This window comes from Neopelma chrysocephalum, unplaced genomic scaffold (assembly GCF_003984885.1).
Source record: "Neopelma chrysocephalum unplaced genomic scaffold, ASM398488v2 Primary Assembly neopelma1_59, whole genome shotgun sequence".
Taxonomy (NCBI): Eukaryota; Metazoa; Chordata; class Aves; order Passeriformes; family Pipridae; genus Neopelma; species Neopelma chrysocephalum.
Window position 1 is genome coordinate 8,594,188 of NW_020897714.1, and position 15,744 is coordinate 8,609,931.

Consider the following 15,744-nt stretch of genomic DNA (forward strand, 5'->3'; position numbering starts at 1 on the left):
TATTATCTTTAAAAAATTACTTACATTTTATAATATTGTTTCTACATGAGAAGATCCTTACCAGCATTGAATATTTACATCCAACCTTAAAGAGCACAGTCTAATAGTGATACATTTCTTCCTGAAGTCCAGTGTAACCACACTCTTACAACAGAGTTTTCCTCTGTTGACTAGCCCTGACTTCCTGGATACAGGCAACAGGCCTACAGGAATGTCTCTTTTATTGGCAAAGTTGTTTGCTAAATACATGACATGGTCTTCATTCACCATGGTCACAGCATAACACCTTCACAAAACAAGTACCAAATGCACATTCAAATCAGTGCTTAAAAACTTGACCAGATCGAAAAGTTCACCAGTTACATGATTCTGTAAAGTGGTGGATTTCAAATAGGTGAGTTTCCATTATTTTACTATTTAAATGTCTTACTTATCCATAACACTAGTGAGGAAACAGTGAAGGGTTGCCCTTGAATCCAGTGTTTTGTACTTAACATCCATGAGTCTTTCAGAAAGGTATTCAGTTTGTTCTAAAGATGGTAGATAGGAAAACCCCTACCATTCTTGTCAGATCCACCCCATTGCTCCCAAAATGCACATTTTCTATGTAAAACCTGACTTTACATTTCAGCTTTGATTTTTTCGTTATACCTGTCTTTGCATCTTGATATTCCTCATCAGTCTCAGGGTCATATGCTTTCTCTATGAACACCATTACACACTAAAATGATATTATCTGTACCCTGCCTGCCCTGTATTGCTTTTGGTAGACTGAACCAGAAAGGAACATTTTACACAGGCAGACAGTGATAGGACAAGGGGGAATGATTTTAAACTAAAAGCAAGGAGATTTAGATTAGATGCTAGGAAGGAATTCTTCACTCAAAGGGTGGTGAGGCACTGGAATGGGTTGCCAGAGAGGTTGTGGATGCCCTATCTTTGGAAGTGTTCAAGGCCAGGTTGGATGGGGCTCTAAACGACCTGGTCCAGAGGAAGTTGTCCCTGCCCACAGTAGTGGGGTTGGGACAAGGTGATCTTTTAGGTCCCTTCCAACCCAAACCATTCTGTGATTCCATGAGCACCCCTCCTGCCTCGCCAGGCTGACCACCCCAGAGCTACCAGTGCCAGTGGGACACTGGCCTTTCCAAGCCATGACAGAGCCCCTGCGTGCGAGAACAGAAGGCATGTCTGGTGGGTTTTCATTTTTCATGGCTCTGGAATTCTCTGGGTAAACAGGAAGCAAAACCACAGCGTTTTAATCCACCTTCAACTTGTCTTTGGTCTGCCTTTTTTTTCTCTCCCCACGATTAATTGCCTATTCCAATTTATTGTGAAAATAAAAAAAAAACAACAAAAAACGTAACAAAAAAGAACCCCAAAAGACCAAACAAAAAAAAATACTGCGAGATGCTCCGCGCCACCCTGGGAGACGCCGCCTGCCGCCCCTGCAGGAAACGGCAGCTCCTGGAGACGTTTGACTACTCCCGCTGTCCGTCCGAACCGCTGTTTCCCGTTGCCGTGGTGACGCTCCCGGCGGCGCAGCGGCGGGGTCTCGTTCTCCGCACGGAGCGCCTGACCGGCCGCGGTTGGTGGCCGGGGGATTTCAGGGTGGAGGGGTGGCCGGCCTCCGGAGGCGGCCGGGCAGGCGGGGGCTCCGGGAGAGGCTCGGGTGAACGGTAGGTGAGTAGATATGGGGAGTAGACAAGGGAGACTGGAGGACGGTGGGTGCCCGGAGAGATGGACTACAGCTCCCAGCGTGCAAAAGGGCGGCTCCTCACGAGACGCGACAGTGGGCGGGGCTGTCTCCCGTCGCGATGCCTTTTGGGAGGTGTAGTTTTTCTTCGCCAGGTCGGATTCACGCCGTGCCGGCTGAGGTGCGCTTCGCACGCCCTGTCTCCTGCTGCAGGAGTCTGCGAGGGACCAGGAGCTGCTCACTGCCTCAGATGGGGCGGATCTGGGCTGCCTCCCATGTCCCTTGATTGAAAAGGGGCACGGGTTGCAGAAGGAGGGAGATGGGGATGACGGGGAACCCGTTTTCCTCTGGCCTGGATCCATTCACAAATCTTGTTCTTCTGTGGGTTGTGCCATTTCTCAGCATCATTAAAACTGAGTGCTTTCTGGATTCTTAGTCTTATTTTGTAATTGTTAATACTTATTTATTGTTCAAAACTTTTTTTTTCTCCTTGGTAGCTTATAGGGCTGAAAAAAATTCCTTGTGAATCTTAGGTCATGGCACTGATACTGTCCACAAAGAGTAGAGATCAGGCAGGGGTTTTTAATGTTGAAATTTCATAACATTTGCAAAATTTTGAGTGGTAGTGTGAGGGGGACTCTCTTATCACAAGGTAATATTTTTCTTGGTTTTGCTTGTTATGGAGCGAGGTGTTCATGTTTTAAGCCAACTGTTCAATAAATATATCTGAGTGAATGTAGGCTAAGTGAATGCTCTCTTTATTTTTGTTCATGCTGTGCTGAAAGGTATTATTTTCTTTGCGTAGCTTTGAAAACAGATAAAATACTGCGGAAAGTACAATGTCAGAAGATATTGAAGGAATTGAAAAAGAAATAGAAATTGAATTAGGCAGAATCACTGTTACGTCCTTTGAAACAGATGATCCTGACACAGAGGTATCAGACGAACCCTTGAGTGACAGTGAAACAGTAAGTATTCAGTGAGCTAAAACTGCTTCTATTGCTGCTTGAAAGTAGTATTGGCACTGGGAATCATGTCGAATGAATTAATGTACTCCTGGCATATCTAACCTGAGGATTTCTTCTGTAAAGTAGTCTCGGTAGTATTGCGTCATGAAAAGTGAACCTCCAGTGGTGGCAGGACAATAAGAGAGATGATTATCAGCATTCTGTTTAAGTGAGAAAATCAGACCCAGACATTTTGTTTCAGAATCCTCTGGAGCTGGAAGATTTGATTGAAGCTATAGAGGTGGATTAAATCTGGATGACTAAGCCAATGATTCTTCATTGAAATCTGTATTTAAAATCTTACAGGAGAATGTCTTATGAGATTCCTTATGAGACTTACACATATTAATTTCATTTAAATGGGTGCTTCAAATCCTCTTTTTGAAAGACTTCTTGTTTTGGGGAATCATTTTCTTCTGAAATACAATTAATTATTTGGATCCTTTTCAGCTATTATTATCTTTCAGACTCATAGCAAAAGGATTGGTTTGTAGGATATTAGGGTAGATAATATTGGTCATATGTGACCATAAATCATGTTTGACATGACATAAAGATACACAGCGGTAGTATGTGGTGTTTGTGCACTCACATACTGAATGTCAGCAATGTTGACCACAATTTGCACAACTGAGAGAAGGCAATCCATTTTCCCAAACTCTTGCAGCAAAAGACAGTCTTTTGAATAGAAGGTTTCTATGTAGGAAAGAAGGCTGAAGCATTGGATTTACAGGCATACTTTAAACATTAGTAAATTTAAAATTAATTTATTTTTTAAAGAGTCTAAACATTTTAAAGGAAAAGATCCTGTGCGTGGTAGTTATTTGTTCATTTTTGTCTCATCCTTTTCCTTAACTTCTTGGTCCAACACAGTTATAAACACAATGTTAATTGAACATGTTTCTGAAGTCAGTGAAAAATAAGTTACTAAAATTTGATTAGAATGTAATTAAAATTAGAATTATTAATTGTTCAGTGGGTGGTAAGACAATAGAAAGAGTGTAGAAATTGGGAAAAATTTTGGTGGCAGTTGCTATTAAATCTCCATCGATGCTTTATAGATGAAGCCAAAATGAGTCTACATTCTTACGTGTCAAGTATTTACCTCTGTCAGACCTGTGAGATGAAAATGTAGAATTTATGTCAAAGGTCATGTTTTTCTAGATTTCAGATGGCTTACCAGAATCAGTTCTCTCCTATTTAAACTTTATCAAGAGCAGCAATCAAGATGCTGAAAAGCTTATATTGCAAGACTTAGAAGATGAACAAACTACAAGTAAGCAGGAATCACAATTAAAATGTTTGTGCACCTTGTATTGCCAGTGGAAGTTAGACTAAAAACCATTAGTAAAATAATGCAAAATTTTAGGTAGTGCAAGCTGTGAAATCTATTCCATCAGCTTCTGAACGTGTGCTGAAAATCTCTAGGCATAAAACCATGCAACGCTATCTTCCAGAATTAACATCTGGGTATGAATTGAACTTTTAAAAAAATTGATCTAATGCTAAAGGAGGCAAGTTGGAAGAGCACTCTCTGAAACAGGGCCCGGCCCAGACTCTTCATGAGAATCTAAAATGAAGTCAGTGGGAGCTGCAGTTCAGAGTTCAGATACAATTGACCCCCATAGGATATGTTTGAAGTCTGCCTTGAGAGATGCTGAAGCTAGCATTGAAAGAAATGACCTTGTAATTGGGAACAGTATTGCTGTCAGCTGTGTGACAGAAGCCAAGCTCATAGTTTATATGCCAGAGAGCTGGCATTGTCTGTTCCATTAGTGCAATAGTCTTCGTGAACAGAAGTTCAATGTTGTCTATAAATTTAGATATTTGATGAAAGTTTCTTTTTATCCTTTTTTTGTAATGCAATCTTACTCTTTTTCATTGTTTTTATAGTTCTTTGTTATTTTTTGACCCATTTCATGCAAGTTCTACTGTATTTTTCTGCACAGAAAATGTTCTGCTGTGCTCCATACCGTGGAATTCTCTTTCATATTTGCTATCACTGTATTCTTACAGTATCATTGTGTGTTTCTGTTACACATATTTGCTGCTTTTAATGTAGATAAATGATTCCCACATATATTTAAGTAAAACTGGGGGAGAAGAAAAGGAAAAAAAACCCAAATTTATTTTAGTTTAAACAAATTGAGTAGCTAAGCAGTACAGACTAAAACTGAGCACTGGTAAGGGATTTTTCTCTGTGAATTCAATTATGTATTTATTTTTTCTTTAGGTGACATTTATGGGGTAGTTTCTTGTCATACTTCTGAACCAAATGAAGATCCAGAACAATTTAAAGAAAAGGTATTTTTTATTTATGCAATATTTATAGCGGACAAAATTAATATTAAATAATCTAGATAACTTACACTTGCTTTGGTGACCTCCTAAGGAGACCTATAAATGTGTTCAATTTATTTGTGTCAGACTATTCATAAGGCATTAAGATGAGTAAGTATATACAACTCTTTAGAACTGGGACATCATCTGTAATACACCGTGTCTATAAGCTTTAAAATTTAAAATAAATTCTCTGTATCAGTACTTGAGATACTGAGCACAAAAATCAACAAAATTAAATAAAACTGAATAATCCTTTATTGCTAATTATTTGCAGAATAGTATGATAACACTTTTAAGCTTCTCTAATCTTATTTTTTTATGATCAGGAAGATGTGCTACTATTAATCTTGCTCCTAATATATTCCATAGTTTAATAGAAAATGTAGACATAGTAATGTCTGTGCCTTTCAAAGACAAATCAAGAGTTATGAACATCAGTTCTATATTTTCTTAGGATTTGGCTGAATAACTCACTGAAGTTCTTAGAGAAACATAAAACTGAATTTAATCACTTTTAATTTGTCATCTGGCTTTTATTAATGAGCACTCTTGCAAACATGTTTGTTTTTTTCTCAGAAGACCATTGTTTAGGACAGCACAATTACTTCATGTGACTTCAGCTGCATTACAAATATTAATATATGCCCCAAGCATGTGATGAATGAATGATAAATGAGCAGGAATAGATTACTTGCCAGTAAAGAACAATGAAACAAATATAGCAATCTTTGTGTCCATAGTATTATTTTGAAATAGACTTCTTAAACATTTACTCTGTTACTAGTTCTTCCTCTATGTGCATAACAGTATTAATGTGTAAATATAGTGCTTGGTTCCACAGAAAGTAAAATAAATCCCAAATGCAAAATATTCATTTTTCCAAGTCAAAATGTAAAATATATTTAAAAAACCACATAGAAATATTATGCATTTTGGGAAATACTGCAAAATTTATTACTCTAGAAAACAATATTTTGACTGACATGTTTTCATTAATCAGTGTGAAAGGATTCCAGTCAGCCATAAGTTTCATATTGTTATACTTGTCATATGATAAAAAGTTTATCCATATTCTGGAAGATTTTTATAATGTTCTACTTTTAAATTTTTTTTCTTGTTTTTTTATAACAATATTAAACTGTATTAGATACTGTTTGAAATTGAAAACGAAGTCTTGCAGATTACTACAACACGTAGTTATAGTCAATCCACCAGTGATGAACTGGTCACTGATGACCACTTACTTACAGGTAAGCAAACATATTAGTCGTTTGGTTGAGTTGATCTTTAGCATCATATCACATTTTCTTGCTTTTCTGTTTTCATAAATATCATAATATTTTTTGTAAAGAATTGCACATTACATTATGCAGCAGGGCTTGGTACTTGATGAATTGGATATGAGTAAACACCTGTACTTTTGTCTCATTTCAGGATGACAAAATCATCATAGCAATTTGTATCAAAAAATACCAGCCAAAAAACTATTTAAATAATTATTAATAGAAATTGTAAACCAGATTGGAGGCACTAAGCAGGTTCTACTTTGACCACAGCTTCTTTGGTTTTTTTTTAGTAGTCACATTGGCTGGGAATGTTTCCTTTTCCGTGGCCTTAGGATAAGTTGAGCTGAAGTGCATGAGTTGTAAAAGCCTCACTAATAGCCGCAGAAGACATCTTGTATAATCTTGCAATATGCATTGTTAGAATAAGCATAATAGTTGCAGAGTCAGTAAGTGTGCAAAGTAATAATAAGACATCCCTGATGCAAAGGACTCATGCTGTAGTTCTGATTTCCTTGGGGCTATATATTGCTGGCTGCATCCTTTCCTTGTCAAATACTATAAGACTGTTTAATGTCCCCCAATGCTTATTAGAAAATTAAATAACAGGTTTGCTTGGTTGATTGCAAATTAATAGCTGGTCTGGAAATGAGCGTAAGCCTTACTCATGATGAAGTAGAAGAAAAGTGTAGACAAGAGCTTGAGCTTGAAGATCAGAAGAGGAAAAAGTGGAAGGCTGAGAGAGAATTACAGGAAAAACAAAATGAAGAACACGCAAGAAGGGTGCAGCACCTGGAGCAATTTGAGGCTGAAAGAGTAAAGTTAGACCTTCTTCATAAGGTAATTAATGATATTGAAACCAATCCGTTCCCATCTAGACTATCTGAATTCAAGATCTAATGTGAAAAAGAGAGTACTGTCCCAAACTGTATGACTGCTCTAAAATCTGTCTACTTGTTTTACCAAAGTGATTTGTAAGACATATTTAAGTATAATCCACTGGGTTTTATGTGTTTACTGCTTTGATCAAGTGAATTTGCTGTGCTAAATGTGAAATTATTCTTGAAGCTTTGCCCTTACAAAGTTTTTTTATTATGGCAACAGCCAAAGTACCGAGAATAAGAGATGTGCTGAAATAATCACAAATGAAAAATTTGCATTAATAGAAAATACTTACCTACTTTGAATGTCCCACTCCAGTTTCACATTTAGATGTAAAAACTTAAGTGCAGTAATTGGAACCAAAATCGTTCAGTTCAGCAATGCTGGCGCTGTGCTCCGTCTAGGTAAAAGGTACAATACTTCCTTTTCTTGTCTTTACCTGGGAAATTGACTCAGGTTTTATGTACTGAGTTCTGCCACAACAGAATATGTTGACTGGTTGCAGTCACGTTTTGCTATAGCTTGTGGTGCATACTGAAAGATAAAATTTGATAGCTCTCCACAAAAGAGTATAAGAACATGAAGAAATGTAACTCAGATATTATACTTGTGAGGCCATGGTATTTTATTATTTAGCCTAGATAATTGTGTTTGGAGAGGCAAATTAACGCTACATTTTCAGGTAACTAATTTGTGGCTTTCTGAAAAAGTGGGCATCTTGGTCCTATCAAGGTAATTCAAGTCACCAAAATTAGGGAAGGGCTTAGTAAGTGAAAAGACCTTTGATCTCTGAAGGCCAGTTCAATGTCTGCTATAGCTCTCTTTTCAACAGACCACAAAATTGATAGGCCACCTTGGTTCTTTGATGTCACAAATAATTTTTGGGTGTAGAATGGCTTTCTTCCTCTAGACCAAGTGGGGCATGGCAGCCTTTAGACACTTTGGTATTGATGTTGCTAGAGCACTCTTTTTGGAGGTGACAGAGATTATCTTCCCCCATTACAGAAGGATCTAGATGTCTCGTCTCCTGTTGTCTGAACTGCATGCTTCTGAATATCTATCAAAACCAGTGCTTAGAAACCTGTGAGACTTTATGCTCCAAGTTGGAAGTGCTAATTTGTTTATACTTTCTTCATATCCTTCTCTATGTTTGATTTGGCTGATACTGATATATCTTGGTTCCACCAGGAGTCATGTGGTTCTAGGTCAGCCTCTGTTTTTTAGTTACTTACTGTCTGCTAACTTTCAGTCAGATGTAATTCTAGATAGTGTAGATTTCTTTTTTCTGATTGAGACTATCTTGGGCAAAGAGGGAAATGCTATTTATTTGCAAATAATGAGAAAGTAGGCGTGAACTTTCAATTTTCCATTAAGAAACAATTTCAGTGAAAAAAATTTCTTTAGCTTTACTGAACAAAATCACCATTCTAAAGATTTCTATATTATCAGTACATATCAGTGCAATTAAAGAGACACTGTTCGTACTACTGTTCAGATATGTTTCTATTATCTGCCTATACTTTGAATGGTTTTGTCAGTGTAGTTTTCATCTTCAGTAGTAGTACAGAGTTTGGAGAGGAAGGTGGCAGTTATTTGGGTCAGTACCAAGACGCTAACTCTCTGAAGATATGCATCTCTCAGTACATGTCCAAATCTGTGTTACTGATGCAAGTGTCCTGTTGTTTGGTTTGATCCACACACAGCTGAGTTTCTCATTTAAATTCAGGCATTCACAAAAGTGGACTGTTGGAAAGTCGAGAAGATGGGTGAGATTGGAGAGAAGGTGTTTTGTGTTGTTCCAGGTTTTGTACAATATTCATTTATGTTAATTTGTTGTGCAGAAACGCCAAGCTGCAATAGAAAATGAGCTACAGAAAGAAAAAAAAGCTTGGAGAGACAAAATGATGCAGCAAGAGGTAAAGTTACAATGAGCTTTTGTCAAAAGACTGAAATTACTGCCAAATATATTTGAGAATAAATGTTATCCTGGAACAGTTAATATACCAGATCCTGTTTATTAATGATAAATATGTACCAACCACCATAAATATGTACCAACACCATTTTAAAAGTGGTTGAAGTCTATCTTAATTGTTTTGGTCTAGGAATTGATCATGAAGCTACAGTTGCAAATGGAAGAGGAGAAAAAGGCCTTGGAAGAGCAGAAAGCAAAAGAGAGACATCGATTGGCTGAAAAACAGAATATAGCTGCTGTGAAAATCCAAGCTAGATTTAGATCATTTTTAGTCCATAAAAAATATGCTCCCATCTTAAAAGAATGGAAATATGAAATGAGAAAGAAGCAGAAAATACTAGAAGAAATAGAGAGAGAAAAGAAAGAAAGAGAGGAAAAACTGAAGAGGCAAATGGAGGAAAATAGGCTTAAGAGAGAAGAGGGAAAAAAGAGACAAGAAGAACTTGAAAGACAAGAATATTTGGAACAGGTGAAGAGGCATGAGGAATATGAGAAAAAGAAAGAAAGCCTGAGACTGGAAAGAGAAAAGCAACTCCAAATAAAAAGAGAAGAACAGACAAAATTAGGACAAAAGATAGTAAAAGCTGTGATGAGTGCAAGTGGAGAAAATAACAAAGAAAACATAAAAAATGATAATCACACAGAGAATACAAAAGGAATAAGAGAACAGAAGAAGGAACTAAATAAGCAAGAGGAGGAACAAAAAGAAAAACATGCTGAAATGATGGATGAAACAAATAATTGGATGATTCCGGTAGAAAGAAATTTGACGCCAACACAAAGTATGCTAGGCTCTGAGAAGGAACATTCTTCTCAGGTAAATAATGAGAATATATATGTGAATTCAGTAATACAAATAGAAGAAAAATACTCACAAACTAGCTATCTTAATGAAGCTCCAAATAATCATACTTCAAAGAATGAATCTCTTAACTTTGGAGCTAATGACATGGTAGAAAATAAGGCAAACTGCATATGCAGCAGTCGACCAGATGTCCAACCAAATGCTAGTAATAGAGAAATTGAAGATCAGTCTTCTCAGTATGACACAATGAAGAAAACTGTGTATATAGTGGAAAATACTAATGAGGAAGTCAGAGACACCTGGGACAAAATTCAAGATGTAGCAGAGTATTCCAATAAACTAATTTTTCCTGATGGTATTGAAAAGAAGAGAATAAACTGGATGAACACGTGTAAGTCTTGGTCTAAAATACATGAAGAAAACCAAAGAAAGCAAGCAACTATAAAAAAACGACCAAGGAAAAGTTCAGTTTGCAAGATGCCTCCATTAAGTGCAGAAAAGATAATTCATAGTGGCCCTTGGAGTACCTTGCAGCAGGTAACTATATAGAAGATTTAGAATGAAATGGAAGGCTATACTATCATTTTTTTTTAATTTGGTATGTCAGCAGAATGCTATTTGGAAGACAAGGAGGTTATTGTTGGTCAGGATGTAGATCTTATGAGAATTCCTTTGCCCAAGTGCAGAATAAGGGCAATGACAATGACTTTTGAATTCCTGTGAGTGTCATGGAGCAGACTGGTGTGGTATTAGTCTTCAGATGATTGATAGTGTTTTAAGCCTGTAAAAGGCAAGAGCTCCTGTTGTCTGCTAAATTAACAAGGTTTTACCTTTGTATGAAGGCGCACATTTCAGCTCCTACTCAACTAGCCCCTTCAGAGTTTTGAGAGGACAAGTCTGTTGTAGAAGCAAGATATTACTGATCAGCTTGTAGGTGGTGTTTTGCCATAAAGAACATCTCCTGGTTCCCAGGACTTCTTTTTCTTACCACTTACTAACTTATCACTGTATGCTTGCTCTGTGCTCTCATCTTGCTATCCACTCTGAGGTGACATACTCGACTATGAACATTTTTAGTCTGAACTATTTTTGTCTGTTCTTTTACAGTCATTATTTATGATACTGTGATAGTTGTTTTCATACTAACTTCTCCCATTCAACAGATCAAACCCACCATTTTCATCCTTTTCTATACAAAAGAATTAACATAAGTTGCTTGCATTTTCTAAAGCGTTAGTAAATTGTAGTTTTGGTCTCTTTTTCATCTTAATGAAAATGACGATAATATGATGTTGTACTATGAATGTTCAATATACAAAAAATTAATTTTATTTATCAATAAATGCATGTAGGTTACAACACTTGTGCTTGAAGATTTGCCAGCTTGTAGCCTCTCAACGTTATCTGAGTGTTCAAATCTTCAAGTTTTGACTCTGAGGCGCTGTGGACTAGTTTCACTGGAAGGACTAAGTAGCTGCAAAGACCTTAAGTATATCAATGTGGAGGTACCAAGGATATTTGATTCTTTATTGTAACATGGGGAGAACTGCCAGTTTTGCTCCTTAGTTGATTGTATAGTTGTGTCCAACTGTATATTACTTTTAGTGCCTTAAGAGCATAGGAGTATCAACAAAATATTTTCAAATGTGAACAAAGTTATATCAGCAGATTTGCAGTGCATATAACAAAAAACTATATGCTGCAAATTAATTGACTGTACTAAGAAAATATCAGTCTAGGATTAGCGCTAGAATGGCATAGTGATAGATCTCCATTACCTCAGTCTCTCTGATTCATGAGTGGGCAGATGCTGTTCACCATAGCACGTGCTCAGCTTGAGCAGGAATAGGTAGCATTAAGAGTCCTTTGCAATACACACCTCGAATATTAGTTAAAATTACTAACAAGGAACAGCACAGTGAGTTACACTAGAGGCATAATGTCTAGGTATTCACTACTGCACAGTGTCTTACATGGCCTTGTTTAATGACTAAAGAAAACTTTTTCTCTGTGATGCATCTTCATTCCAGAACTTGAAAATTTATGTGAAACAGCTTTGTTCAAAGTTTTAATTTCATGGGTTTTAACAACACTAATTCACAAGGAGAAGAAAAGACCAAGCACAGCAACTAGTGAAACAGAAATCTTGAGGTGGCATAATTAAAATGGCCTGGGGAGGGGGATGTTAAAAAAGCAAGATCTTTCGAAGGAAGAATATAAGCTTAGAACATTCTTAATGTTTGTGACCAAAATACCTCTAAATGCAGACCTTCACTATTAGTAAATAGGATTCCAGAAAAATTACAGTGGTCTTCATTAGCATCTAGGAAATATGATGGTTTCTTTGCAGTTTTTAGTTCAGTCTCCCAGGATTTGGGAAGCTAGAAAAGCACATCTGGAAAAGACTACTTGGTCCTTAACTTTTACACTGTTTGTTCCAACTTCTGGGCTTTTTCAGAGCCAGATTGAAGTTCAAAATAAATTTTTATTCTATTCCAGCAGGATACAAATGACAATTTCTGTGACTCATCATTTTATTTTCCTAATGGAAAAAACAGATGCCCTTACTCCTAGATAGATGTTTAGAATAAAAATGAGCAATGATGGCAATCTGCCATATTTTTACTGCTATTTCACTTCAGATGCTATTTAATATGCACAATTTCTTTTTTTGCAGGAGAACAACATTCAGATAATTGACTGTGAAAATCTAGAAAATCTTTGTATTCTCATTCTGAGTAAGAACCATCTTTCATCAGTTTGTGGCTTAGACGGCTGCAAAAATCTCCAAAATCTTGAACTTTCCTACAATAGAATCACTCGATTTGGTAAGAAAATTATTTCAATTTGTATAACAATATCATGCAGTTTACGTTCAGAATTATATTCCCCTTGGATTCAGAGCCAGTCAGCTGCTAAGCCCAAGGAGAGTGAGGAGACAGACTTAGGAAAAAAACCTTCATTTTAAAGCATTCTTAACTTCACATTTATTTGTAGTATGGCTTAGCTATTGCCATGTATTCCATCTACCAGGTTGGCTATTGTCAGCCAAAGAGAATTAAAATCTTTCTGGAATGGCCACTAATATTATCTGCACTAACTCAGCTGGAATATGTGAGTAGCCTGAGTTCAGTTTATCTACAGACATAATGAATGTAAACCCTAGCCTTGCAACTGCAGAGAATTCCAGTGTGTTCCTGACTGACAGAGTAAGTAGTTATATAGAAATCGTGTTGTCTGTCTGAGTCTGCTGGACAGCAGGAAAATAGTTTAATAGAATTATTAAGCTTATAGATGAAACACATTCATGTAAGACATTTATATAAAGAAATAGTTTCCACCGTTAAAAACAAATTAGACTGAAACAGTATGAACATGGATAATGCAATTCCATGATAAATGACAAGGGCAAAGAAAACAGGAAATAGGAAAGCGTAAAAAAAATATCTGTAGATGTAGAGGCTTTAATGTTGATATTTTCAATATTTTTTGCTAACATGTGCAAATATTAATATTCATGAAGATACCTAAGAATCAAAGTGCTGGGAAATCAATGTTTACTGTAAAAGCATATCCGCACCCTAATGAGAAACAGTAAAATAAAATGCTTAAAAATCTTTAACTGTATCCTTGTGGCAAATATTGCTTGATAAGATTCTTATTCAGATTTATTTAATTTGATAAAAATGTCTGCCAGAGTACTGTAAGAATGACGTAGTATTAGTGAACGACATTTAAGAATGTGGCATCTGTGTGAAGTGTAGTATCTTTGTACAGGCCAAGTGGAGTAAAATCTTCTTGTACTTTCTGTTTTGTGCAGTGCACCGCTGCAGTTACCAAGTCTCTAACAAACTTAAATGGGTAAATAAATGTTCGCAAAAGTCATCTTGAAATCTATTTTTCTGCCCTCCAGAATTGCTTTGAGGATGCTTGGTTAAAACAGACGCATAATACAGGATTTATTTCACACAATAACATACTGGTTGTGAGTAGTTGCATAGAATACGCAAACATGGATTTATGGGGTTTAAGAAGTTAGCATATCCCTTACATCTGTAAATCTTGCAGGATGTTCCTTGGCAATTTTGGAAGCTGCAGTACTGTGCAGTAAGGCTTATTTATATTTGTAATACTTAAGTTTTAATAACTTATTGTAGAAAACATCTAGCATAATATAATTTCTATTTTTTCCTCCTTTCATTGAAGTATAGCATCAGTAGGGGAAAAATTAGAGTTGCCAGAAACCCCTTAAAAGTATCACTGAGAGAAATAGTCTCAGTTATGCTTTTCGACTTAAGAATACACGATTGCAAATTAAGTAATTGTGGCAGTAATACACTGAAGTTTTGTGCATATGTTTGTATTTGGAAGATGAATGCTTTATTTAAAAATTTTCTTATGCAAAAAATAGCATTTTGACTGGAATCATTGAATACACTTCTGTGGGGTATCTATATTTCCATAGCATGTTGGCTAAAATCCTGGCAGCTCAAAAAATAGCAATGCATAACCATGGGTAGTCATAAATGCTGCTTTGGATCTACTCTTTCTAAGACAGCACAAAGAGGATTTTTTTTTTTAAATTAGACACCTTTCAGTTTTGATTTTGTTGTTTGAGCTTTCTTATGTGTTTTTTTCATATTTGTGTTCACTGTCAACTTTCACTCTTATCATTCACCTTTGTTACACATAGAAGTGACTTCAGAACTGCATCAGTAGCTAAGATAGAGTTCCTAGCTAACAGATTCCAGCTGCGCTTTGCAAATTGTTAAGAGCTACTTATATAAAGGTTCTCCTCAAATTTTGCTGAAACTATATGTTTGTCAACAAAATGCTTTTCCTTTACACTACTATAGCCGTTGTTTGATGCATCATATGTAAAACAAACAATATCTTCTGGAAATATGCAGAAGACCTTCATACTTATATTTAATTTTGCATGGGGGCAGAAGAAACATCAAAATACCATCTGTTTGTATTATGTTTTTCTCTCTTCTGTGTGTTTTTGTTGGACTGTGTTTGATAATTCCAGAATGGATTGTGATCTTGTTGTATGTAGCTTTGGCCTGTCTGTTCCAAATAACACTCAGATGAGGAGAAGGAGATGTAAAATAGGTGCTTTGTGCCCCATGCAGAATAGGAAATTTCTGGATCTTGTATTACCTCCTTGCCTTTTCTTCCTCTGTGTTCAGTCTCTCCTCTCTGTCCCGCTCCAGACTCATACAATGCTTTTAAAGTTTCTAGTACTGCAATGGTGGTAACTGAAAAGTGGAGATTTAAGGATTGCTCTTAGGAGGAAGTCTTGGGAGCTGTTAACATACTCTGAAACAAAAGTGTTTTGAAACCGCTAGATGGTGCTGGTTCCTTTTTAATGTTTATCCAAGCATAAAAGAAAAATACAGACCAGCATCTTGCAGTCAAGATAGTATGTCATGGGCATGTCTGAAATTCTTTCAGAATAATTAAAGAATTGTATATTTATATCCTAAGGCACAGTTTTGAAGTTAAATTATGGGATATTGTTATATTTAGGATGATATCACTTTAATATCAGACAATTGTATTTTTTTCACTAGGTGCTTTCCATTTTTAAATTAAAATGACTCGAAGGCCTATATTTGGGATTTTTAAAATGTACTGCTAGTTTTGATATTTAATTTTTACTTTATTTTTTTCCCTATCATTTTTTTTTCATTTTGAAGTCCTCTTCTCTGTTCTCAGTACTCTGTGGTGAAAGCTAATCTCTGGTTTCATAA

At 36.3% G+C, this 15,744-nt stretch overlaps 1 protein-coding gene across 10 annotated transcripts in view; it reads left to right on the forward strand.

Annotated features, from left to right (window-relative positions):
* The first annotated feature begins 1,510 nt into the window (after nucleotides 1–1,510).
* The window catches only part of LRRIQ1 (leucine rich repeats and IQ motif containing 1), a 113,171-nt gene continuing 98,937 nt past the window's right edge, over nucleotides 1,511–15,744 (forward strand). For 9 of the 10 annotated variants that reach the window (XR_003533665.1, XR_003533666.1, XM_027679815.1 and 6 more), the window contains exons 1-10: nucleotides 1,511–1,676; nucleotides 2,499–2,661; nucleotides 3,865–3,976; nucleotides 4,934–5,004; nucleotides 6,191–6,293; nucleotides 6,964–7,166; nucleotides 9,050–9,124; nucleotides 9,314–10,525; nucleotides 11,341–11,493; nucleotides 12,666–12,816. Coding sequence is in view for 8 of the 10 variants with exons in the window: in XM_027679815.1 (XP_027535616.1) it covers nucleotides 2,533–2,661; nucleotides 3,865–3,976; nucleotides 4,934–5,004; nucleotides 6,191–6,293; nucleotides 6,964–7,166; nucleotides 9,050–9,124; nucleotides 9,314–10,525; nucleotides 11,341–11,493; nucleotides 12,666–12,816 (2,209 nt within the window). In the remaining 2 variants the exon portion in view is untranslated. Of the gene's footprint in view, nucleotides 1,677–1,906; nucleotides 2,013–2,498; nucleotides 2,662–3,864; nucleotides 3,977–4,933; nucleotides 5,005–6,190; nucleotides 6,294–6,963; nucleotides 7,167–9,049; nucleotides 9,125–9,313; nucleotides 10,526–11,340; nucleotides 11,494–12,665; nucleotides 12,817–15,744 lie in introns of all 10 variants that reach the window. The other variant, XM_027679816.1, reaches the window with a different exon arrangement.